This window comes from Lipophrys pholis (assembly GCF_963383615.2).
Source record: "Lipophrys pholis genome assembly, chromosome: 11".
Taxonomy (NCBI): Eukaryota; Metazoa; Chordata; class Actinopteri; order Blenniiformes; family Blenniidae; genus Lipophrys; species Lipophrys pholis.
The window spans coordinates 14,724,499-14,751,122 of NC_137631.1; the positions used below are offsets into that span (position 1 = coordinate 14,724,499).

At 40.1% G+C, this 26,624-nt stretch overlaps 2 protein-coding genes across 3 annotated transcripts; one reads left to right on the forward strand and one right to left on the reverse strand.

Annotated features, from left to right (window-relative positions):
• The first annotated feature begins 1,898 nt into the window (after positions 1-1,898).
• Positions 1,899-11,161, forward strand: fbxo31 (F-box protein 31). Of its 2 annotated transcripts, XM_080476199.1 has the most exons (10): positions 1,923-2,422; positions 3,287-3,358; positions 4,679-4,765; positions 5,325-5,401; positions 5,581-5,748; positions 5,866-5,940; positions 6,723-6,832; positions 7,369-7,522; positions 7,748-8,127; positions 9,316-11,161. In XM_080476199.1, exons 1-10 carry the CDS (start codon positions 2,008-2,010, stop codon positions 9,536-9,538), a joined length of 1,761 nt encoding a protein of 586 aa, XP_080332325.1. In that variant the 5' UTR covers positions 1,923-2,007; the 3' UTR covers positions 9,539-11,161. The 2 variants fall into 2 exon arrangements, with proteins under 2 accessions (XP_080332326.1, XP_080332325.1); XM_080476200.1 differs by lacking the exon at positions 4,679-4,765 and having other exon boundaries at positions 1,899-2,422.
• Positions 11,162-12,483: 1,322 nt separating this feature from the next.
• ces2b (carboxylesterase 2b) lies at positions 12,484-25,987 on the reverse strand. Its single transcript, XM_080474787.1, has 27 exons — positions 25,801-25,987; positions 25,170-25,362; positions 24,947-25,088; positions 24,671-24,804; positions 24,368-24,521; positions 24,153-24,257; positions 23,961-24,059; positions 23,333-23,476; positions 23,133-23,210; positions 22,905-23,052; positions 22,473-22,622; positions 22,311-22,383; positions 22,031-22,213; positions 21,421-21,446; positions 19,111-19,272; positions 18,480-18,672; positions 16,919-17,060; positions 15,711-15,844; positions 15,406-15,559; positions 14,590-14,694; positions 14,391-14,489; positions 14,151-14,294; positions 13,965-14,042; positions 13,689-13,836; positions 13,458-13,607; positions 13,264-13,336; positions 12,484-13,009 (listed from the first exon to the last, which is right to left on the reverse strand). Exons 1-27 carry the CDS (start codon positions 25,874-25,876, stop codon positions 12,823-12,825), a joined length of 3,474 nt encoding a protein of 1,157 aa, XP_080330913.1. The 5' UTR covers positions 25,877-25,987; the 3' UTR covers positions 12,484-12,822.
• Between the last annotated feature and the right edge of the window lie 637 nt (positions 25,988-26,624).

Below are 26,624 nucleotides of genomic sequence, written 5' to 3' on the forward strand. Positions count from 1 at the left end.
AGAGCAATACGCTAAATATAATTACATTTGATACGACGATGATTGAAGTTATCCTGTAGTATATTCCACAAAATGAGTGTCAAAACGGAGTATTTCGACGAAAACCTCGATTTCTTGAGCCATGTCAACAACTACGTACCCATTGCGTAGGTTGCCAGGTCGTTGAACCGCAAGTACATTTTAGTGTTTTCTGCTCACTTTGATTTCTACAGTTGACTCTATTGTGTGTATTTGTTAGTTGAGCCTTTGTCTAACTGCATAAGTAGTGATGTGTGCTATAAGCTGCTGAAAATGCAGCGTTCAGGCTTTTTATTGCAGCAAAGAAGCAGAATATCTGGTATGACGTCACAACTGCTCAGCGGGCGTCAACATTGCGCTTCTCTCGGAATGTATGCGTGTATGGGTGGCGCAAGAATATTTACAATAAACTTCCTAACCATAATCACAATTATTGCCCGTACATGGTTAGTTAAATAAAATCAATGTGGGATCCAAAATGTTCGTAGTGCGGGCCAGTGGCGCAATGGATAACGCGTCTGACTACGGATCAGAAGATTCTAGGTTCGACTCCTGGCTGGCTCGACTCGCTTTTTAGTCCAACGCTGATTGTAGGTTCGACTCCTGCTCAGCCCCTGTATTAATTTCATTACACATTACACATTGATTTTACAGTTGTGTCCGAGCTTCTGCAGGACATGGAGGCATCTGAACTATTGTAAATCTTGTAATTATTAATACTACTGAGTATGTTTCCCCACACTCCCACCCCCCCAGTATTCCCATGTGTATATACTGTATATATGCACATATATTTATCTAATTATCTATTTATATATACATAGCCTATTCTCTTGTGTGCAACTATCCTGTCTGTCTCTAAGTATTTGTGCAAGGTGTTGACTAAATTTCCTGGTGTGGTATTAATAAAGTTTACTCACAGAAAGAGTGCTTGAGACTGTCAAAGTTATAATATCTATTGATGGCCCAACATTTGCAGAGACTGGATTTAAATATCTCAAAGGTGTGTCGGAAGAGAGAAGAGGAGTATCACAGCTATTATATAAAAATTATAATTTCCAAGGGAATTCCATGCATAATTTTTCTGAAATACTTATTAGAGTACAGTTTTATCCATTGCAGTAAATTAATTAATTTAATGATTTAGGTCAATGTGAGCTTTCCCATTTTAAGAGTTAACAGTAATGGATAAATATGGGGTATTGGTACATTTTGTGATGCTCCCTGAAGGCCACAGTGCCCAGAGCATTTATCTATATTTAACTATTGACCAGCTGGCTCTGCAATCACATACATATTGCCCACTTCTTTACTTCAGTCTGTTGGATGAACCATGTGTATGATTGATCCGTGAAAACGTTGTTGTCAGTATTTATTTATTGTTATTATTATTCTTTTAACTATGCACTATGGTTCCATTTTTTTTTTACCAAGTGAATCCAATGACTGTATTTGAATGTATTGACTTGAACAACTGGACATAATGTGTGTCATAAAACTGCACCTCTTGCCCCTCATGACAGATAATGGCCTGCGACCACCAGCATCCAGCCACAAACGTTCACTCAATACAATTTGAAAATCCAAATTGTTGGATGTTCCAATTAAAATTTCAGTAATGACGGTCAATTTTCCAATAATAAACACCAGTGACGACACATTCATGTACAGCTGGTTATTGCAATAATTAGCCAATCTGCTTTATTTTCACGTCTTATAAAGTTGAGACGCAATGACATTTGCATGTGAAGGTATACTATTAATCGGGCATTCAAGTTTTGTAATTTTGTTGGTTTAATTTGTGGACAGATTTGACGGAAATGAGGACGTTCGGTAACGAGCAGCAGGGAACGTAAATAAAGACGCGTGTGACGCTCTTTGCGTGCGTTGTGACGTCAGAAGGCACGTCTTCCCCGAGCAGATGAGGCAGACTGCTGCAGCTGATGGAGGGCTGGTAGTGATGTAATGTGGCCGCTTTGGTGACTACGGATGGCTGTTTGCGCCAGGCTCTGCGGAGTGGGTCAGTCTCGGAGGTGCCGGAGGCGACAGCGGAACAACCAGCAGGACCAGGGCAGCGATTCCGACATGGACGAGGAGGAAGGGGAGAGGATTGTGGGCCAGAGGCAAGGAGACGTCAGCGGCGGAGGCCCGGAGCGCGGTGCCGCCGCCGCCGCCGCCACTGCAGGGCCGAGTGACGCTGGTGAATACGGCAGCGGTCATGTCAACAGAGGAGGCTCCACGGGACCTCCGCACCCGCAGTGCTTGGCGGAGCTCCCTCCGGAGCTTTTAGTGGAAATATTCTCTCTGCTCCCCGGAGCAGTTCTGCCCAATGTCGCCCTCGTCTGCAAGAAATTCAGACAAATCCTCAACACGGAAACCATCTGGAGGAGGCGGTGCATGGAAGGTAAATATAGCTGCTGCTGTTGCACCGCACACGCTTTTTATACCTCGACCGACTACTTTATTACAGCCAAATAAAGCTTTGGGTTACACAATGATCTCAGGTGTTTTGCACGGAGCTCCTTCTTGTGCGTGTCAGCTTTGGTTTCTTGGAAATGCCCACCCCAACCCCCCCCCCCCCCCCCAACCAACCAAAAAAAATAAAATAAAATAAAGCATTTCTATTGATCTGTGTGGGAAACATAAAAGAAATGGCCTTTAACCCAGTGGCTGCAAAAAAAAGAAAGAATCAAAGAAAGAATAGATCAAACGAGGCCCCTCAGTGTTCTAAGGCCTGTCTGCCATTCTGAGCAGCTGATAAGAGTGTTGTTGCAGGGCCGGACCTTGTCTTTCCAAGGCCCAGATGATGATGATAACACTCAGTGAGGACTAAACTGCATAATAAGACAGAAGAGTACAAATCTACACATGCATTTCTGTTTACAGGTGCATCTAAGATAATTGCAAAATAATTCAGAAGTTTAGCGTTTGGTTTCTCTCCGCAAATAAACCAAAAATAGCATCTAAAAAATATTTTAACTGACAATTTCTTTTTCATTATTTTTATTTTGATGACCTTGTGAAATGAAAATTTTAATGCTCAGAAAACAAGTAATGTGCAGAGGAATTTTACATTTTAGTAATCAGTAAAAACGTTTTTATTTTTGCAAATTCGTTGCTAAGCATTATTGCTTGTGATTAAAATGCATGGCTCATTCACCCTTTGATATGTTGTGCAGTCTTGATACAATCAGCTAGCGGTAAAAAAAAAAAAAAAAATCTGTTTTCCTTTTACATTTTCTTCTCTTTCTTCTTTTCTTCTCTACAGAATTTGGCATGAAGGAGGATCTGAGGAAGATGGAAGCGGGAGGAGTGTCCAGCCAGGACCTTTATGTCAAACGTCAGTTCTGCAGCACTTACGATACACGTCAACTAATAATGCACTTTTTTATGCAATTCATTTGGACAAAAAGACTATTGTCCTCCATGATGACACATTGGGGTTAAATCGTGGGTGTGGGGGGATCCAGACTCGAACTTAAAAAGAGAGTCAGATCTGTTGTGCAATTTGCAATGTTTTGCTGTTGTGACAGCTGTTAAAGGGACCTGCAGCCTCGTATCTGATTGCAGGCAAAATATGACTTGGCTGCCAAGTTTAAGGAAAGTGACATATATACCAACATATTGATGGGATTTTTTTGACAAAAATGCAGATCAGGGAATATACATAACCAAACAAACTGCTGTCTTCAAAAAAAAAATAAAATAAAGAGTAATAATCATGTTATGCTTGATATGATAATGTGCATCTGTAGTGCTTGTAATTCGCCTCAAAGCAAACTTATTGTTTTTAATTAGTTCTTTCATTAGCTTCACATCACATGCTCAAAAAACATTTGCATAGCTGAGAATTGGAGATCTCAAACCTGATAACGCGGGTAGAAAAAGAACATGTGACTTACGTCGTCTGTGAACGCGACACTTCATACCTTCAGTCAATAGGAGCATTATCTGTTAATAAGAGCCTGATGTGTTTTATCACAGTTTTGCACAGACCGCAAAATAGTTTCCTCCCATTTGGTGCCCAAACATTCGGGAAGTGTCTGTACTGCTGCTGTCATGGCAGACGCAAGCTTTTCTCTATAATCCCAATCCTGTCTGACATAAAGTTGATTTGCATGAGTGATGCATGTGTGACAACTCTGTCATCCTGGTTAATTTGTAATTTGTAGTGCTGAGTTTGTTTGTTGTTGTTAGTTTTAAATTATTTCTGAACATTTAAGCACAAAATTGCAATTCCATGTTTGATGGAGGGATTGTTGAATATACCAAGCACATTGATGGTTCAGTCATACTTGCAATTATTCTTTTGTCCATGTTAAGAAGGCGTCAAAATTAAACATCGAGATGATTGGCCTTTCTTTTAATTAATGTTTCTCTATCCCCTGAAAACCTGACTTGCGGGTTGTGTTCTGGGTGTGTGTATTCTAATTCTATGTTTTCACACATCAGTTGCTCAGTGGCAGATTAGTTTGCTTTACATAATTGTATTTGAAAAGCCAGCAGTCGGACAATATTGCGCTCAAAGTGGTTGTCAGAGCTGGTGGCTTTATAGATGAGTTGTTTTGGCACATTGCTGCCTGCATTCGATCGCCGTCCTCAACCGAGCTCGCCTTGGTCCGTAGCGGCTCTACACATTGCCTGTGTTGTGCCTGTGCAGGTGTCAACCCGCGGGTGAAGTCTGGGCGCTTTATGAAGCTCCTGCCGGACTACGAGCATATGGACTATAGAGATGTGTACACACACTGTATGTACATGGGCCTCGTGGTGGATGGTGCAGCATGAGTGTGTGTATGTGGGGCTTATATTGATTTAAATTTTCAAGCAAACTTGTGTTATGCATACCGAGCTACTGCGTTGATAATTCTCCTCGGCTCTGTTTGCTTGCATATTAACCTGTTTAAACCTTAAACATTTGAGTGTTCTTCCTTTCACGGCTCCACATATCTAATCACATGACATATTGCCCTAAAAGGACAAGAATGGAAACGTTGCGTCTGTTTCTAAATGCAGATGCACCCAGGTCTTAAAAGGTTGTACCTTTACAGTAATCATAATTTGATGTGGCGTGTGTTGTTGAGCAGCTTGGCTGACAAGACGATGGAAAGTTGACACTTTTTTTTTTTTTGTCCTCCCCTCCCCTTTGGGTTTACATCTTATGGGTTCCTTTCCTAACAACACTAAACAAAGAGTTGAGTGTGCCTTTTTGTGATTTTAACCATGCAAAGTGCCGCACGCAGCAGCACAAAGGTGCTGCGCTACAGAAAGTGATTCCCGCTTCATGCTGTTGTGCTTCTGTGTTGCAGTGCTTCACCCATACAGGCACATCCTGGGCCTATGGCAGCCAGATATAGGGCCTTATGGTGGATTGCTCAATGTTGTGGTGAGTAGTGTTTCTCAATCGAGACCTGAAGATTAGGACGAGAGAAGCAGCGTACGGTGTGCTCAACCACTTTCACACGAAAACCAGCGGTCATTCAGAATCGAGTCGCATTTGGGCTCTAATACTTTGGCAGGTCATCAAGCAGAAGATTAAATAAGTCATGGCTATTTGTCCTCCAGGTGGACGGGTTGTTCATCATTGGCTGGATGTATCTGCCACCTCATGACCCTCGTGTTGAGGATCCCATGAGAAGACGGCCGCTCTTTCGCATCCACATGTGGGAGAGCAAAAAGGCCACTGTGGAGTGCATGTACGGACACAAAGGGCCACACAAAGGAGACATCCAGGTGAGGGTGTAAAGAATGTAAAGGATATTAATTGACACAGTTAAACAACTATGCTTTTTTTTTTTTTTTTTTGCCAATAGGCCATTCTTTAATATTTTTGTCATCTGTTACTTTCAGACGGTGAAGAAGGATGAGTTTTCAACTAAATGTAACCAGACTGATCATCATCGCATGCCAGGAGGCAGACAGGAGGTGAGTCAAATCACTGAAAGACGCCCGTCTGAAGACTGTGGATGCACAGTTTTAATTATTTTATTGGTCCAAATATAAGACAATTCTCCTTCTCACAAGGCTCATATTTGGAAAAAGGTTTTCCAGACCACAGGTAATTAAATCACATTTGATTAGACAGCTGCCGTTAAGATTTTTCAATCCTGGTATGGGAACAGGGACACGTGTGGGGGAAAAAAATGCATTTGTGCTAAACACTGCAAATTTTTCTCTACTTCTCAGATGTTGTTTGTTGTAAATACAGTCTCTGGTGTCCTCAGACTAGAAATTCTTAAGCTCTCGTTCCTCGCTGGTTACGCTCTCACTATTGTTGCTCCTGTGTTCTGGTTCTGGCTGCTCCTCCTGTAGCATGTCATCTTCACTGCCGTCCAAAGTGTTTGTTGTGCATCATTTCCGGAAGCCATTATCGAGGCTTTCTGTGGAAATGGCACCCAGTGTTTGAATTAATCATTTACAGAGCAGGCAGACTGAGGTCATTCAAATTTTTGGTCGTCACTGTGAGTGCGTGAACACCAGAAAGAGTTACTGTTATTGAGATTATGAGTGAACCGTTTGGTAATGTCTAAGTGATCGTTACTAACAACACTGAGAGCTGAATATTCCATACCGATTATAATCAGACCCATTTTCTTTTTCCAGACATTCTCATATATTTGCACCAATACAGTATGTGTTTTAAACACTTTATTACTTGGAATGTATTGAAATTCAAGAATTTTGTTTTGTGCATTGTGTGTGTGTAGGAGTTCAGGACATGGTTGGAGGAAGAATGGGGCCGGACACTGGAAGAAATCTTCCATGAACACATGCAGGAGCTCATCCTGATGAAGTTTATTTACACTAGTCAATATGAGTACGGCCGTTTTTTCTTACATACACTATCTGTGTTGATGAAGTCAAATGTTATTTAGGAATTAAACATTTTTTTGCCCTGATGCGCTTTTTTCTTGCATGACGTAATATGTTCAGGTTTTTGAGATTTGGTTCGGTTGAAACAAACTTGGCAGGAATTGAAGTGCAAAATGAGCAGATCAGACTGCTTGAGGAGCTGGTCTCAGTTCCCGCTTTGGTACACCTGCAAAGCAGCCTCGATCAAAATGTTCCAACTGAGCTAACAGATTATGATAGACATCGCAGTCATTGTGTTTGTATTCCAATGTTTTCTGTTGTTACTATAATAGAGAAGTAATCGTCAGTGTTGACACCGTAATACTTAAATGTTCATTCGTTGTTATTGGGTAAAGTTTTGGCTGATAATGCTTGCATTTATTTTTTATGCATACGGCCAAGCACACTGCATTGTTCTAGAGGTTAAAGAAGGTGAAATCAAAGGACATCTTCACAGAGGCTTCAATGAACCTTTGGCTGTTCTCTGCTTGTCTTTGACAGTAACTGTTTGACGTATCGAAGAATCTACCTGCCTCCCGCAATGCCCACAGACCTGCTGCAGCCGGGTTTGTTCAAAGGCACCTATGGCAGTCACGGCCTGGAAATTGTCATGCTCAGTTTCCACGGGATGTACACCAGAGCAACGAAGCTTACAGTAAGTTTGTGAATAATGGCTAGAAGAAACTGTGCTTTTTCTGATGTAAGATTCTAAAAATGTATGCTTTAAGTAAAAAAATTGAGATGCACTCACACTTTTAGTGGCTCTCCGATCTAATTAACTTCTTTGTGAACTAAATATTTTCACATATTTGACTGTGTATGTAACAGAACACAATAAACGTGTCCATACTGCAGACTGTAAATGCCCTCCCCTCTACAGGGAGACCCCAATGTTCCTGCAGGGCAGCTCACGCTGGACGTCGACTTGAGTCGGCCTGTGGCTCTCCCGGAGCTGGAGCAGCAGCGCAGCATCGAGGAGCTGTCACGACTGGTGCTGGGAGTACACGAGGAGGTGCAGAGGGAGGTGGCACAACAGGCCACTGGCACATCTTCAACAGCCAGACATGCAGCAGAGGGGCCCCACAGTGGTGCCAGTGCAGCGGAAGAGATGGCAACAGACCACGGTGCCTGTTCAGACGCCTGCCAGCCGGGCAACAGCAGCAGCAGCAGCAGCAGCAATTGTAATGAAACCCAGCCCTTCATCCTGCCTCTCGGGGTTATTGCTCGCAACGGGGTGTACCCTCGCACCTGCAGGAAATGGTAAGAGCTCAGGATAAAAGAACGTTCTCATCTGTAGTGCTTGTAATTCTTTATCATGTGAGCAGTTCATGTCTTAGGTTTTATGGTTTTGTAGTGCCACAAAATAACTTGACCAGTCTTTGTCGGAAATTAATTAATACTATTATTGTCCAGTGAACCTGTGCCATTGTAGATTTGTTAAAAAAATAAAATAAATTCAATATGCTATAGGAAATAAACTGCACACATTATATATTTTTTTAAATAAATGGTGTTGCATACCTTCACATGTAAAAGCGACAACTGCAAAACAAACTAGAACAGGCACTTAGTTGGATTGGGACTTAAAACTGAACATTTTGGTGTTGGTTTGACATCGGTCAGATTAAAACTCACCGCGTTATATGGAAAATTCGTTTTTGACCTTTTTGTGACATGGAGCTTGACCTTTGACATTATTGCTCTCAATATTTAATGAGGCCATCCTTGGACAAAGACAAATCACCATGAAAATTTCATGCAGTTCGGATGAATAGTTTTTGCAAAACATTGGTAAAATACATACAAACCAATAAATAAATGCATGCAGATGAAAACATATCCTTCTCGGCCAACTTAGTTGGTCGCCCCTCTTTGTTGGTCGTCCATCTTGCGTTGGGGAAGGAAATAAATAAATGGATAATTTCACGCAGCCAAATACATAACCGTCGCTCCAACATTCATTGACGAAGGTAAAAAGTTATTTAGAATCTAAAGTGGTTGAAAATAATGATAATAAAAATAGACCAGCATCTGTGTAGCTGAACAGTCTTTTAAAAAAAAAAAAATTATTCGTACACCTTTAAAATATGGATATTAAACAGAGAGAAAATGTAAAGTCATTATCATTTATTCATATGGCATTCGTCAGAGGTCAACCAAGTAAAAGTTCTTTCAAAATTATGCATACACACCTGCATTTTTGTCCGTATATGTCCTTATGAGTGCAAATGCAAATCTCCTGAATAGTAAAATTAAATGTTTACCCGAAAATTTCAAGAAAAGGTGATAAAATAGTAAACGACATAAAACGGCTAATTTCAAGTTGATGAAGTTAGAATAAAATGAGATTGGGACAGTGTACATCTCTTGGCATACTTGTTTGTCATCACTGCTCCAAAACGTGAGCTCGATCGGTATGTGTGACAAACAGTCGCTTTTCTTTTTCAGTTTCTACGGGACGGGCCTGATTGCTGGGCACGGCTTCACAAGTCCGGAGCGCACCCCGGGGCTCTTTGTCCTGTTCGATGAGGACCGCTTTGGTTTCATCTGGCTGGAGTTGAAGTCTTTTAGTCTTTACAGTCGCTTGACGGACCACCTAGCCCACGCTCACGCTCCAAACATGGAGCGGTTTGAGGCCATGCTGCACAACATGCAGTCCTGGACATCCTGATGCACCAAGCTTTAAAGTCTCCTTGCACCATACAAGACATACTAACAGTCATTATACACAAACCACCTCTGTCCTCCACAGACATCACCACCATGCTTGATCGTGAACTTAACTCCCCCGATTCTATCTGTAACCGTGTACCAAACACTGGGTGGTACTGTTTGGTGTTACATTGTTGCATCATCATGGCACTCTCACGGGCCGATCCCATGCAAGCACTCTGAAAGTCCTCCCACAAGTATCCCCACACTTCGGTACGACCAGAACCCTGTAGTGCCGCATGATAACAGCTCACCAGAAGGTTTTATTTATTTATTTATTCCCTGCAGGAAAAGGAATGATACCACTTACTATGGATCAAACTGTACGTGCCTCTGAAACCATGTCTGTACTTGGTAGTGCTTGAAGAAGAAATTAGTGTCACGTATTCTACTACATGATGGCATTATACTGACTTCAGTGCCCATCATATTAAACTGCATGCTGCTTTTTTTTTTTTTTTTTTTTTAGCCTAAATTGCATTACACCCATAACCACTATCACAACATGTTTTTACATTCATGAAGCAGCATGCCCCGCGTTAGTTAATTTTTTGGCTTTTGAGAAATCAAAATTTAAAAGAAGACAGCATCTCAGGTGTTATTTCCTCTTTTCCACAAGTCAGTAAAAACGGGACAAAAATATGTGTATAGCAAAAACGTATCGGCTTACATTTGTTGTATTGATTTCGTTATTAGAAATACTGAGGGAGTTTTTCCAACTGTGTCATTTTGTAACTCTTGACCCGCTGTCTTATCAGTCACTGTAGCAACATCAGCCCTTTGAACGTCTAGATTTGATTCACTGACACACCTCGGTTCATGGTCCAACATCAGACATGCCGCATATTGTCAAACCCAACCTATTGTGTAACTTGAAAAGCTGTATTGTATTGCAATAGAATAACATAACCTATACATAAGCTGGATTTTTAATCAAAGTATGAAATTATACTGTTCATGGGCTTCTGTATTTATGGTCTGAAATCAAATCTTTTCTCACCTTTAAAATGTAGTGCATTAGTTGTTTAAATGGCTGACACAGTTTGCCTGGCTTTATACCTGCAAAAGCTGTTTCCTTCCAGTTTTCCTATTTATTTAGAACTTGAGACGAGGCTAACTGAACATTATACACACTAACAGCTCAAAGTGCATCTCAGATTACCAAGTGAGTGTCTGTACGTCTCATCATGGCCTGGTAGTATTGCCCAGTAGCTTTCCTACTCCAAGTGCACTTTTCTGGGCAGCTTTGTGAAAAATTCAAATACTACTGGCCAGCACTTTTGTATCAGACTCCAGCTTTACAAACGTTTGCAAAAAATATATTTAAAAAAAACAACTGCTGAAGCATCTTTGGCTTTATTTATGCCATATTTGATCAATTTAATCTCAAGTTCAGCATATTTGTTTTATACAATTGTCCTCTCTGTAAACCCAGCTATTTGAATCATTTGCCTTTTGAAAGTTTTGCTTTGTACTATTTTACATGCCAAATGCCTGATTTTGAGGAAAAAACAAGTTTTGACCTATTGAACTGCTCGCATCAGACTTCAGGGAGCTTTTCAGCTTAAGCGCTCTTCTCGGTAATAAAAAAAAAAAAAATCGGAAAAAAAATTCTCTTTGTTACATCAGTTCATTTTTTACAGTCTAATTTCTGTTCTATACCACCAGGATGAATAAGCAGCGTTCTCACTACTTATTTTCTTTTCACTGTGGTGTTATAGTAGTTAGATAATTATGTTCATAATGGTGATGGATTGCACAATATGATCGTATTGCACAACACACTTGTAGAAACAAAACTGTTCGTCAGCTGAAAAGATTATCTTTAGGACGCTGTATGTTCGCCTTCTAAACCATAGTATTGTGGCATACCGTGATTATGGGCAGGATTTGTGATATGAGCCAATTAGAGTGTGTGTGTGTCTGTGTGTGTGTGATTATAAACCAGATTTTTAATGACAGTAAATTTGTGCTATATTAGTTAGGACACACATTTAAAGTAATTCAAGCTTATGGGACATTTATGCTTACCAATTAATTGACATGTTTTTGGATTGTGGAAGGAAACCGGTGTACCCAGAGAAATCCCATGCACACGCGGCACACATGCAAACTCTATACAGAAGAATGGCCCGCACAATGTGGCTGTGCGTGTCACTCTTAAAAGTTGTCTTGGTGTGTGCCACTCCTCCCTGAACCACATTGTTCACCAACAACATCCTGCCATCCCATCTGGTTTGCGTTTCGTTGGACCATCATTTATTTTTCAACAGGACAACGAGCCCAAGCACACCCGGGGGCTACGTGAGGGCTATTTAACCAAGGAGGGTGATAAGAGTGCTGCCAGATGACCTGGCCTCCACAGTCACCTGACCGAAAACCAATCCAGATGCACCACAGGCTGAAGGCAAAAGGGCTAACAAGTGCTCAGCATCTCTGGGAACTCCTTCAGAAGTGTTGGAAAACCATTTCAGGGGACAACCTCATGAAGCTCACTGAGAGAATGCCAAGAGTGTGCAAAGCAGTAATCAAAGCAAAGGGTGGCTATTTTGAAGAATCTAAAATCTAAAACATGTTTGGAGCTATTGCACAATTTTCTGTTCACTGCGTAATTCCAGTGAGAATCTACAATGTAAATTGTCAAGTACCATTGAATCAGGTGTGTCCACACTTTTGATGGGTAGTGTACATACAATATACATGAAACTGGGGGCCGCAATTCTCATACTTCCCTGCAGTAGAAGTACATTGTTAAAATGGGCCCCTTGTGGAAGTGACAAATCTTTTGTAGCCCACAAAATCTGAACCCACAAATTGACCTTACATGTATCTTATGATGTGGATCAGACCAGATAACCTGGGTGGACAAGACACACACACAGCCAAAGGTAGAACCTTCAAACTCCACACAAAAAGGCCACAGCCTGGACTTGAACTGTCTTTATTGTTGTGAAGCAACAGTGCTAATCTCTGCACCTCCATATCGGTTAACCTTTTTTACATTAGTCATCTATTAGGTCAGCATGAATGTTAAATGTCATTGGTGAACAACACAAAAATACCAACAATGAAACTTCATAATTTAATGAGAAATCCAGATTAATATAACAGTATGCTCAACAGTAGAACACAGTAATCTAATTTGTAAGTCAAACTAATCTTATGAAATGTCTCATTGATGGTGAAAACCTGAGCTCATTTCAATTAAAAACTGATGGAACAGTACAAGGCAGTGTTGCTGTCCTACAGCTCGGCGTGCTCCGTGTTCTCCTGAAGTTGTTTGATCTTCTCTGGGAGGGTCTGAGTCATGAAGACAAACCGGTCCTTCTTCAGGTGATGAGCAACCACCTGCTCCTTTAAATCAATTGCCAGATACGACTCTTCTGCTCCATACTTTGGCCAGTGGGTCAGTCCGGCTCCATTAGGAGACCTACATAAACAAGCACAAAGGTTTTGATCAAGCATCACTGATAAACAGTAAGGTGACAGGTTCAAATAAAATGCAACAGCAGACATTATAGATGTTTTTGTGACAATTTCTAGAATCTGAAGCGGAAGAATTGGGAAGCTGCTTCGCTCTGCATTACATTTTTGAAAGCATTTTGGTTTTGCAGCATTTTATTTCACAACGGCCTACATTTTTGCACACTTTTAGACGTATAGACTATGAGCAGGAATTCCTACCCTGTACGGGCAAAGTTGGCCCAGTAGCTCATCATGGTTCTGCTCAACTGTTCCTCCTCTTCAGGGCATGCCTCTACAATGATATGAATGATAAATGATGGTGAAACATTCTGCATCCTGAAAAAAAAAAAATCCAAAAGGCATCCCAGACATCAGGGGCTTTGTTGAATTACTGGTTTTTACATTCCTTTTACCTTGTAACTTAACATGAGGGGTTGTAAAGCACAATCCAAACACCGGTAGGATTTCATCTCCGTGGTCACTCTTCACAAAGCTTGCCCTTCTTTCCCGCAGAAATTTAGGAGGATGTTGATACTCATACAAGTAAACATCAGCACCAGCATCTAAAAGTAGACAAATGGGTGTAATCAATAATTATTGATTTGCCGACAAAATAGGAAAGTCTTGCAAAACATATACTGTACCTCTGTGAGCATTAGCAGTCTTGATAGCTGGAATATTAAATAGCAGATCTCCGAGCATCTCAGTGTAGCCATCTCTATTTTTCACTCGATCTTCACCAGTTCCAATATATTCCTCTACCAACATGTCTCGTGCTACTGCACCTTTTTCCTGAAAAAAGAAATGAAACTACTTTTAATGCAAGATTAATTTCCACATCGTTCTTAAGAATTCTTTTTTTTTTCTAAATATTCCTTCATATTCAGGAAAAGATGACGCACAAAGAAGTTCTGTCTTACACCAGAGAGAAACATGAATCCGACGCCGACAACATATTCCCGGTCTAGTCCTTCTGTCCAGTTGGAAGGAAGCAAGAACTAGAGGGAAAAACCATAGATAAATTAAATTCAAAGATACACGAAGAACAATTTTTACTGCAACCATTGGTATATTTTCACAATTCTCAGCAACCTGTGAGAACTTACAGAAGGAAGTAGCCATCCACCCTCATCGTTATTAATACCAGTCATGAATGGTACGGTCAGGAGTTCATGTTTGTGGAGCAGCTCATTCACGGGTTTTCTCAGGAAGTGTCCGTCAACATTTATAGTATACCTCACTGTAGGATCCTGGATAAACAATAAAAGGTTGAACAGAATATTTATTAATTGTCCAGAAGACCACATATACATAAATCTATATTAGTTGTGGACACACTGGTGTACCTTTGCAATAGCGATGATGGGATCAATGTCAAGGTGTCTCATGCATTCGCCAATCTTCTCTGTGCTTTCAAAGCTACACCCAGTAGCATTTGCAACAACCTGTGGACAGAGAAGAAGGGTCTTTTTCTTTGCAATATCAGAAAATGAAATTGGGGGGGGGAAAAAAAAAAAAAAAAAAAAAAAAGCAGAGATACTGAACCTTCGCTATTGATAGAGGGTCGTTTGACACAATCATATCCATGGATGCCGTGCCGCTCTCAGCAATGGCATGGTGGAAGAGGCCATCAGACAATGGAGAGAGGAGCTGTTTATAACAGAAAATATTAAAAGCATTCCTGCAGAATCGTTTGGAAATTAAACAAGTGCAAAAAGTTTGTCATTTTATAGCTTTAAGCCACAACAATGCACACGTGACAGTTTGTGCAACACATAAACGTAGATAGTGGGGAAGATAATTATTTGATCTCCTTCTGACTATGTAAGTTTGGTAACATCATTATTTTTGATATCACAAACAGACCTGTTCAGGCTGTTTTAGAGACTTTTCATTTAAAAGAACTTCAATATGGAAGCAGTCTAAGAATGAAATTAATCAGAAATTGTTTTTGTATAATTCTGGCAGTCTCTGGAGCATTTTTTGCTCCATCTTCCCACTCTCACTACCCAAAACCTCACCATGGACAGGTTTTTTTTTGACAATGCAAAGCCTGACAACAGGCAGCCCGGAGTGCTTGTAATTTGACACCAGGCTCATCGTGTGACCAGGTGCTACCATGTCCACATCAGATGACTATATATGCAACAGAATTAAGCATTCATTGCATTCTAAAGCATGAGCTCTCTTCTCTAAAGTGTCTCCAAACAATCTTTCATATCACATTTTCTCCATATTGGAGGAAAAAACAAAACAAAACAAAAAAAAAAAACACTTAACATTTTGATTGTTTAGATGTGTCAGAAAATGTGAAAAGTACAAAAAAAAAAAAAAAAGGTATTTTCTCTTCTGGTGACATACCAGCAAGGAAACGCTCACTCCACCAGCAGACTCTCCAAATATAGTGACCAAATCTGGGTTTCCTCCAAAGTGGTGAATATGCTGCTGGACCCACCTCAAGGCTTCGATCTGGTCCAACAGGCCAAAGTTTCCAGACACATGCTCATCTCCAGTACTGGATAAAACACAAAGTCACACATTTGATTCAATCTAATAATGACACAGAGACTGCTTTGATTTCATGTTAACATGCGACACAGAACAAAAAAAAGAAAAATAAATCCACTGCTGGACTGTCTTGTTCTTAGTGACTTGAGTCAGTTTACCTGAGAAAGCCCAAGACTCCCAAACGATACTGGATCAAAACCACAACCACATCCTGGTAAGCAGCAATTGCAGAGCCATCATAGATAGAAGCGGACCCCATAGTAAAGCCCCCACCATGAATCCAGAACATAACCTGCAAAGTCATAAAACATCACTAACTTACTGCAATACATTTCACAGGATGATATTGTTCATTTCTACTCAGTTAAATAGATGTTATTGGTGTTGTGGAGATTTGTTGATGTAGTCAACATAACGAATTACACCAATTGGCATAGTGTGCATCGATGTCATTTAAAAAACAAGCAAATAAATAAACAAAATCAAAACAGCAGAATGGCAGCAAAGCAAGAGCGCCGCAAGTCCTGATTATGTTTTGTCCCTGTCCAAGTATAACATACCTGGATTACCAAAATATGAAATGTGTTAGTTGTCATGCTATTCACTTATGGCCAAGTTTCAACATGTTTCTGTGATCACGCAATAGGATTTCACTGCTGTTGCAACCTGCAGAACGTTACACCAGGCAAGAAATAGTTCATTTTCAGTATAGATATGTCAAATTTTTTATTTTTTTTTTTTAAATTGTAAATTGAAGGATTAGGCAAGGAAGTGTGGAAGAATGTGTCCATAATGAAAATCCAAACTTAAGTGCACCTCAGACGTCTGCTGAAGTTCCTGAAAACATCTTTAGGCCAATTATTAATCACATGAACCCCTTCTGACTGTGGGGGGTGGGGGGTGGGGGGTGGGGGGTGGGGGGGGGGGCAAGCCTCTCATGAGATCATCACAGAGCACGAGTGTTGTCAGACTGGGATATTTTATCTTCCTAAATAATGCAGAAAGATTTTACAGCACTCCTCTTTTTATATTTAAAAAAAAAAAAAAAAAAGTTTAATTGTAGTTTGGGATTTTCATTTTGGGTAAATACATCAAACAAACCATTAGAACAAATTATTTTATTTTTTGATTAATTGAAAAAAATAGTAGCCATTTGATTATTTGCTAGAATAACGATCATGAGGTGCAGTTCGGATATAATTCACAATACTGATTAAAATCAGATTGTAAAATTGTCATTGGAATTTGCGCCTAAAATTGTGCTATTGTATGGACGTGGTAATCTTGAACACATTCCAAACCCTTCTGAAAGAAAATATCAGAAATTACACAACATCAGTTTCAATCTGCAGCAAGAAGTTCTTACTGGCAACTTGGCATTCTGAGGTTTCTTTGCAGGAGTGTAAATGTTGAGGTAAAGACAGTCCTCTGAAACTTCTGGAATCTCTGCCAACATCCCGCCCAGTTTATCAAGTAGATCGATAACAACTTCTCTGCTCTGAATGCACCTGAAAAATATGTTTTTTTTTTGTTATCATCAGAAACTTGATATCTAAGCAAGACAATTAGGACGACCTTTTAAAAAAACACTCCTTTCTCAGAATTCGAACTTTTTTTCCTGTCAATATATGGGATTGCCTTTGTGGATCTTTTTCAGTGTCGGTGAGCTTGACTTCCAGATAAGTTTAACTTGAGGCTGACCACTTTTAACTGGATTTCTGTACCTTCAAGTGGTCGCAGAGGTTGTTTCACATTTACAAGAACAATAGTTGGTTGGATGGTAATAAAGTCAAACACATTGGCTTGCTTTTTAGGACGTTTGCAGAAAGGGGCCAGCTTCTGATAGATTGTGTTTTTTCACAGTTGCATCGCATCATTCAGTCCCCTGTGGCCTCAAACACAGATTATTACACTCCCTGACTTATGATTCATTATATCTTCATTGCGTTCCTCAACTAAGACACATATGGACAGGTATGCGTGTACCTATCTCCAAAATAAACAGTATTTGGAGGCCAAAAAAAAAAAAAAAAAAAAAAAAACCTTGAAAAAGAACTATAATAAAGTGTGTAAAGATCTCCATCAATAGAAGTGAATAAATTTGAGCGGAACCAGGTCCTTATCCAAGATGGGTGTCACGCCGATTCTTCTTCTCTAATACACAGCGTCACACTACAAGGCATGTCTACACATCTATTCATATATATTTATGAGTCCATCTATACAAGTCTGAGAATCTATTCATAAATGCCCATTCATATATTTATAGGAGTTCAGCAGCGTAATAGTGAAATCATTCGCTCAAGGGTAACCAACAAACTACAGGGCACTATCATGTTTGGGTCCGAGCATACGTTCAAGTGCTGTTGAAGTTATTAGCCGGAGGAGAGACAGAAATTCTCTGGTGAAGGAGTGAATGTCCAGGTTCAAACACAGTTGCAACAATTTCACAACTACTCACCCGACCAGTTCCCGGTGGTGGGGGTTGTCCGTCAGTGAGGTTATGCAACTTATACAAATGTGAAAACACACAATCAGAAACTAGCCCCTTTCTGCAAAAGTCATAAGAAGCAATATACAAACCAATGTGTTGATGTGATTAGTCAAAGTTGTTTTTTTTTTTTTTTTTATAATCAAGATGTGAAGCTACTGCCTCCTCAACCATTGGAAGGCAAGTAATTCCAGTTAATCGAAGTAAAATCACCAACATTTAACACTTACAGAAGTCCACAAGGGAAATTCCAGTATTGACAAAAAAAAAAAAAAAAAACCCGTTAGAATTCTAAGAGAGAAGTCAACTTTTTTTTTTGTTTGTTTTTTTTAATTTAATGGTGGCCCAATCCTCTTCCATAGTAAACATTCCCCACAATGAAATTGGACATGATTCCCCCAAATGTGGAGTGCAAAAACTGAAGCACAGATCTTACATGGCCGGCTGCTTGGTGGCGTCTCTCACTCCTTCCCATCCCTCCACAGGCTGAGGTGCAGCCAGTCTCAGTGAAGGACCCACAGGGGGCTTTGCAAATGGGACACCCAGGTAGGCATGGACCCCTGCCTCTGTCCCCTTCACAGTCACATACTGACCTTTCAGGCTGCCCAGCTCCGTGTGGACTTCAGGCGCTGTCACAAGAATAAAACTTCACCAGACTTTTTACCTCACAACATTCATACAACCTATGAACAGAAAATATGCAGTTACTAAAAATAAATTATAAACCCCATTATTGTGGTTTATGTTGAGATTATTTTTGTACATTTGTAACCACTGGCCCATGACGGAGATTCAACATTAGATAGGATTTAAAAAAACAAATAAGTAATCCCAGCAACTGAAACCCACACCCTGATTCACCTTTAGACACACTGAGTATAATGGAGGCAATAGGTAAACTCAACTAACAACACAAATAAAGACAAACACAAATCATGTCCAATCGTGTTTTATAAATATTCAATAATACCACGTTTTCTTATCAGTCAGACTGAAAGCTCAGTTAGATCGAGATTACACCTTTTCTAATAGTTTCCACCGCCTCCGTTACCTTACGGTTTACTTACAATGAAGATCTGCAGCAACACCAGCAAATACAAGAGACAGTAGAAAGCAGAAAGCTTGAGTTGCGCTGAGCTTCATGATGATCTTATGTCGACAACAAACCTCTGCAGGAGTCTGCAACGAGGACACGGGAAGAGAAGCGTTGTTGAATTGGGACGCCCAGTCTCAGTGACGAGACATCCATATAACACCCACCGGGAAACTTACAACAAACCAGCAGGATATTAAAACTCAAAACACGCTCGTAGGTCTGAAAAGGCTTCCGTGTAGTTATACCACGCCCTGACTTTATTGTCTTACTTTTTTTTTAACCTTTAAAACATCACGGTGAGCAGCTCCACATCTGATCGAAAAGAAACTTCAAATCTGGTTTACATGACATTTACGATGTGAAAACTGCGATACATAAAAGTGCAGTTATTTTATTGAACTCCCTCTCCCATGAGCCTCAGCGACATGGGGGCAGGGAGAGGGATATTTATAGACACAAATATATTTTTCATTAACTTCATTGTGGAATAATCTCGGGAGTGTAAACAGAATCTGGCCATTTTTGGCCGGTGCCATGATGAGACAGAGGTCTTTCTATTTTGCTTTTCCTCCACAAAACTATCCATGTTTAATCATTTGTGTTGTCAGTTTAGCCTCATAATGTTCTTTTATGAATACATGAAAATGAGTAGCAATGAAAACATGTGCAGAAAAAAGTGATCGTAGCAACTCTAGTTTCCAGTGATAACAACCTATACTTAAGGAAATACTACAAATTCTAGTAAAGACATGAGTTAATGGTATTCCTTGCTACTTCAAAAAGATATAATGCCACTTTTTATCAGATGAAACAGAAAACACCTAAACTGGGGCATCCACTTCATTTTCGTTTATATTCAAACAACATTACATTTTATATCATTGTTTGTTTTTAAATTCCTTGTTACTGCATTCTCATGAAAACAACCAGGCACACATAACATGGATCACTTGAAGCCTTGAGCTGGACTTTGAGAATGAATCCATTAATTCTTAATCCAGGCGCAATGTCGTGTGTCATCATACCATCTCTATCAGAAAGCCACTCTCTGTTTTAGATGTAGTATGGAAGACAGCATGTGCTGCTCAAATACTTCTTGATGTAGTTTAGAATTACCTGGACTTCTATGAGTGTGCATGCCGTTCTTGCCATGTGTGCCTACGCATGAGCAAACGACAAGAAAAAAATAAGTTTTTATGAAAGGCTTGCGTGTGTTCGCTTTGATTAAGACCTCCAGTCAGGTGTCACTCCCATGTGCCACACATACAAGGGTGTTACCAAAGGTTCTTCATGACATCCTCCATGAGCCATTGGAAGACAAAAAAACATTGAATGACTGAGCAACTCCCTTCAGTGTATATACACATTTTATTTTGTTTAACTTATTTAAAATGTATTGAGAGTGGACTTTTTATACAGAACAGCATGAAAGTAAGCTGCTTATGGTACGTTTAACAAGGGGAAACATATTTTCTGAACATATGGAAGAGGGTGCCAAGTATATAGAATTTCCTAGAGGATTTTTCACTCTTGTAACTGCTGCACAACAAATCGCCCCTCAAGGAACAAATAATATAGTTGAAGTTTCCCGAGACAATGGAGCCACATCCTTCAATCAAAACCACCAACGTGTAAACGAGGTCATCAGACTATCAAAATGAAAATGTATGCTGATTTTGTAAAACAACTCATGACTGCACAGTATGTATATGTGTGGTGAGAGAGAGAGATAGAGAAAGAGAGAACGAGAGAGAGAGACAGAGAGAGAGCGAGAGAGATAGGTTTTTATCATCCATCCATCCATTTTCTCCCGCTTATCCGTTTCTGGGTCGCGGGGGTGGCAGTTTGGTTTTTATCAGTGAAGTCATTTTCATTGCTCACAATTCAATCTTTATCAGTTTTACAACCAGTATTTCACCTGTCCAATAGTCACTATAGTGTCAGTATTAAGGTCTCTCCTGCAATCAACAATCTTTTCTGTGCTTTAGTTTCAAGGCTACAACCTCTACACCTCCATGTGTCCATCAGCTGACCAGGGTTAACCTTCTCTTTAGTGTATTTGTCATCTATCAGGTCAGTATGAATGCAAAATATAATTGATGAACAACACAGAGTAGAAAATATCAACAATGAGACTTTCCAGTCATTTCATGAAAATCCAGAATGAAAAGATGTTATGTTCAACAATGGAACAAGCCTGACCCTCTGTCTCCCTGCCGGTGTCCACTCAGCCCCCCAACCCCATGACTCCCACTCTCAGTGGCTCTGAACTGAGCTCTACCTCTTGATCGTCTCTCTGCCAAGTTGCTGCGACCACAATGCGCTTTATATGATTGACTCTTGATGTGTATTTATTGTATTCATGATATTTATTCCGTGGTTTAAGGATCTTTTTTTCTATGCTGTGGTGTTTTCAAAATTTTTATGGTTGTTTTTACATAAACTACTCAGTGTGTGCTGTTTTAGATTCCCTCTTGGGGATAGATATAGTATCTTGAATCTAAAAATAAACTATTGTAAAACTTTGTACACCACAATATGAGTGTAAAATAAAATGAAAAGATCACATTTATTTACAGCAATGGGAGAAAGACATCAAAAACTGTTTGTTTTTTTAAGTGGAGACCAAAGGTCAATATGAATGTTAACTGTCATTGGTGAACAACACAAAAATACCAACAATGAAATTTTATGATCATTTAATTAGAATCCAGATTAATATAATAGTATGCTCAACAGTAGAACAAAGCAATCTTAAAAATGTGTAAAATGTGCTGAAAGATTTGTATGTCAAACTAATCTTATGAAATGTGTCATTGACGGTGAAAACCTTCTGAGCTCATTACAATTAAAAACTGATGGAACAGAACAAGGCAATGTTGCTGTCCTACAGCTCGGCGTGCTCCGTATTCTCCTGAAGTTGTTTGATCTTCTCTGGGAGGGTCTGAGTCATGAAGACAAACCGGTCCTTCTTCAGGTGATGAGCAACCACCTGCTCCTTTAAATCAATTACCAGATACGACTCTTTTGCTCCATACTTTGGCCAGTGGGCCAGTCCGGCTCCATTAGGAGACCTACACACACACACACACACACACACACACACGAAGACACAAGTTGGAAGTAGTTTATTCACGTAAATCGAAATCTCACATGAGAAGTCATTCCTACCCTGTACGAGCAAAGTTGGCCCAGTAGCTCATGACGGTTCTGCTCAACTGTTCCTCCTCTTCAGGGCATGCGTCTACAATGAAGAACATGTTGTACGACACTGTTATTCCCGATCGAAAATACCTGGGGACTGATGAAACGTTGTCCTTCTCTTGCACTTACGAGTCAACGTGACATGAGTGGTGGTGAAGCAGAATCCTAAGACCACAGGGATTTCATCTGTATGGTCACTCTTAACAAAGCTTGGTCTTTTTTCTTGTTGGAAATCGATGGGGTGTTGGTACTCGTACAAGTAAACAGCAGCACCGGCATCTATATGTAGACAATTGGTAATGATAATGGAGAAAATGAGTGATAGAAAATACTAAATTTGCAAACCGCAGCATAAATATTTCACCACTGTGCAAACTAGACAATAATAGTCCATAAGGTAAAGGTAGTCAGCTTGTTCATAACCTGTACATGCCTGTAGCCATTCATGTAGATGTATGTATTTCTATGTGATTTATTACTACACTTCTGTATATTAAAGGTTATTTAGTTACTGCCTTTTCTAGCCAAATATAATCAGATGGAATGGAATCCGAAAGATACCTCTGTGAGCGTTCGCATCTGTTATCGCTGGAATAGTAAATAACAGGTCTCCAAGTGCTTCAGTAAGCCCTGCTCTATTTTTCACCGGATCTTCACCAGTTCCAACATATTCTTCTATCAACAGATCTTGCATGGCTGCATCTTTGGGCTTCAAAAAAAAAGACAACTGTCAGTGAAGCTTTATCAGGTAGAAGAACAGTGATATTATTCAATCATGCGTTATCTTACGTCTGAAAAGAAGCTGGACAGCATGTTTTCAATCTGCTCCAGAATAAATCCCTTTCTCCATTTTGGAAAATCAAACAACTAAGGAAAGAACCAACAGCAGTTAATATGTCAAATGCACAAAAGCAAAGCTTAATTACATTTAATCAGCTTATTGCTTGAATTGCGGATTTGTTAAATGTAAGTAAGACGTCAACACTCACATCAGCTAGCATCCATCCCATTTCATCATTATTCACCCCGATCATGAATGGCACAGTGAGGATTTCATGTTTCCTCAAAAGCTCATCCACAGCTTTTGTCAAGAAGTGTCCATCAACGTGCATAGACATCCCCAGTTTTTCATCCTTGACAGAATAAAAAAACACCGCAGGAAACTTGTAAATGGATTATGGAATTTGCCTGTCTAAAGTTTCAGCAGTTCAAAAGCACCTTTAGTATTAGTCACATTCACCCATTCACACACACATCAACGATGACAGCTGCCATGCAAAGAGCCCATTTCTGAGCAGTTTGAGGTCAAGTGTCTTACTTTACTCAAGGATATATTGAGATATGAAAAAGTTGAGACAGGGAATCAGTCCCACATCCCTGTGATTGGAAGACAATCTGCTGCTCCACCTGAGCTACAGCCTTCAGCTCGCCAGACATATTGGGGAAAATATCTTTATAGACTTCAGGTTGCCTCTGGGTCTTTTCTGTCTTCCTTTTCCCGGCTCCCTGTCTAGGTTTATATCAGTTTTAGGCTCAACACCAAATGACAATTCATTTTCAATAATCTCATCCCAACGATCTTTATCAGTATCCAGTATGAAGTAACCAGTATCTCACCTGCACAGTAGCCACTATAGCATCAGTATTGAGATTTCTCATGCATTCACCAATCTTCTCTGTGCTTTTGAGGCTACAACCTGATGCATTTGCGATCACCTATGGATAGAGAGTAAATGGTTGAAACAATATACGCAAACATTTGAATGTTTTGCATTATGTGTACAAAAAGTAAACACGTGGCTCATTGACCTGTGTTGCTGCGAGAGGATCCTTTTCCCTTAGTAATGGTATTGTAGCCGAGCCACTCTGGGATATGGCACGGTGGAACAGTCCCTTGGACAATGGTGAGAGAAGCTATCATTTAAAGTAACAGGAAGCAAAATAAATAATTTTAATAACATCAACATGTTTATAAAAGAACAAAAAGTTCATTTTGAGTATCTTCTCTGCAGATCAGTTCTGACCAGGAGGGATACACTTGCTCCACCAGCAGACTCTCCAAATATGGTAACGGAATCTGGATTCCCTCCAAAGTTGTGAATGTGCTGCTGGATCCACTTCAGGGCTTGTATCTGGTCCAAGAGACCAAAGTTTCCAGACACGTGCTCATCTCCAGTGCTGGATGTAAGATAAAGTTACATATTAGGCAAAAAGTTTAGTTCTTTTTATTCCAATTAGCACGTTACAAATAATAAATGTTATTAAATCAACACAAAAAACAATAGTTTGTTCTGATTGAGCTCCATGACCTCAGTCCATATACCGACCTGAGAAATCCCAGAAGTCCCAAGCGATACTGGATTAGAACTACAACCACATCCTGGTAAGCAGCGAGTGCTGAGCCATCGTATGATGAAACTGACCCTAAAGTGAAGCCCCCACCGTGGATCCAGACCATGACCTGGAAAATGTTCATTTGACTTGTGAAAACTATTGCAAGGTGGTTTGAAATGTGAATTCTTCAAAGTGCTCCAATTTGTTTTAAAACTCTAATCTCAGTAATTGCATGACAGCACTCAGAACCTGCAGTAAAGGGTTCTTACTGGGAACTCAGCAGTCGCAGCCCTATTTGCAGGGGTGTAAATGTTGAGGTAAAGACAGTCTTCTGAAATGCCGGGGATATCTTCCAGCACGGTGCCAAATTTATCAATTAGAAGCAAAGCAAGTTGTTTATTCTGAATACACCTGAAAAAGAATAATTTTCAATAAGTATTAGACATCATCCCTCACAGTATGGTGTTCAATTGAAAGCTGCAGATGTCTCACATGGCCGGCTGCTTGGTGGCGTCTCTCACTCCTTCCCATCCCTCCACGGGCTGAGGTGCAGCCAGTCTCAGTGAAGGACCCACAGGGGGCTTTGCAAATGGGACACCCAGGTAGGCATGGACCCCTCCCTCTTTACCCCTTACGCTGACATACTGACCTTTCAGGCTGCCCAGCTCCGTGTGGACTTCAGGCGCTGTCACAAGAATAAAACTTCACCAGACTTTTTACCTCACAACATTCAGACAACCTATGAACAGAAAATATGCAGTTACTAAAAAACAATTATAAACCCCATTATTGTGGCTTATGTTGAGATTATTTTTGTACATTTGTAACCACTGGCCCATGACGGAGATTCAACATTAGATAGGATTAAAAAAAACAAATAAGTAATCCCAGCAACTGAAACCCACACCCTGATTCACCTTTAGACACACTGAGTATAATGGAGGCAATAGGTAAACTCAACTAACAACACAAATAAAGACAAACACAAATCATGTCCAATCGTGTTTTATAAATATTCAATAATACCACGTTTTCTTATCAGTCAGACTGAAAGCTCAGTTAGATCGAGATTACACCTTTTCTAATAGTTTCCACCGCCTCCGTTACCTTACGGTTTACTTACAATGAAGATCTGCAGCAACACCAGCAAATACAAGAGACAGTAGAAAGCAGAAAGCTTGAGTTGCGCTGAGCTTCATGATGATCTTATGTCGACAACAAACCTCTGCAGGAGTCTGCAACGAGGACACGGGAAGAGAAGCGTTGTTGAATTGGGACGCCCAGTCTCAGTGACGAGACATCCATATAACACCCACCGGGAAACTTCCAACAAACCAGCAGGATATTAAAACTCAAAACACGCTCGTAGGTCTGAAAAGGCTTCCGTGTAGTTATACCACGCCCTGACTTTATTGTCTTACTTTTTTTTTTAACCTTTAAAACATCACGGTGAGCAGCTCCACATCTGATCGAAAAGAAACTTCAAATCTGGTTTACATGACATTTACGATGTGAAAACTGCGATACATAAAAGTGCAGTTATTTTATTGAACTCCCTCTCCCATGAGCCTCAGCGACATGGGGGCAGGGAGAGGGATATTTATAGACACAAATATATTTTTCATTAACTTCATTGTGGAATAATCTCGGGAGTGTAAACAGAATCTGGCCATTTTTGGCCGGTGCCATGATGAGACAGAGGTCTTTCTATTTTGCTTTTCCTCCACAAAACTATCCATGTTTAATCATTTGTGTTGTCAGTTTAGCCTCATAATGTTCTTTTATGAATACATGAAAATGAGTAGCAATGAAAACATGTGCAGAAAAAAGTGATCGTAGCAACTCTAGTTTCCAGTGATAACAACCTATACTGAAGGAAATACTACAAATTCTAGTAAAAACATGAGTTAATGGTATTCCTTGCTACTTCAAAAAGATATAATGCCA

Bases quoted from the DNA above. Each gene is read 5' to 3' on its own strand.
- ces2b (XM_080474787.1), bottom strand. From the start codon at position 25,876: ATGAAGCTCAGCGCAACTCAAGCTTTCTGCTTTCTACTGTCTCTTGTA. The intron at 25,363-25,800 runs GTAAGTAAACCG...TTCTTGTGACAG, and splicing joins TGTTGCTGCAGATCTTCATT to CGCCTGAAGTCCACACGGAG. The intron at 14,490-14,589 runs GTTCAGTATCTC...CTCTGTCCACAG, and splicing joins ACCCTCTATCAATAGCGAAG to GTTGTTGCAAATGCTACTGG.
- fbxo31 (XM_080476199.1), top strand. From the start codon at position 2,008: ATGGCTGTTTGCGCCAGGCTCTGCGGAGTGGGTCAGTCTCGGAGGTGC. The intron at 4,766-5,324 runs GTATGTACATGG...TCTGTGTTGCAG, and splicing joins TAGAGATGTGTACACACACT to TGCTTCACCCATACAGGCAC. The intron at 8,128-9,315 runs GTAAGAGCTCAG...TTTCTTTTTCAG, and splicing joins CCTCGCACCTGCAGGAAATG to TTTCTACGGGACGGGCCTGA.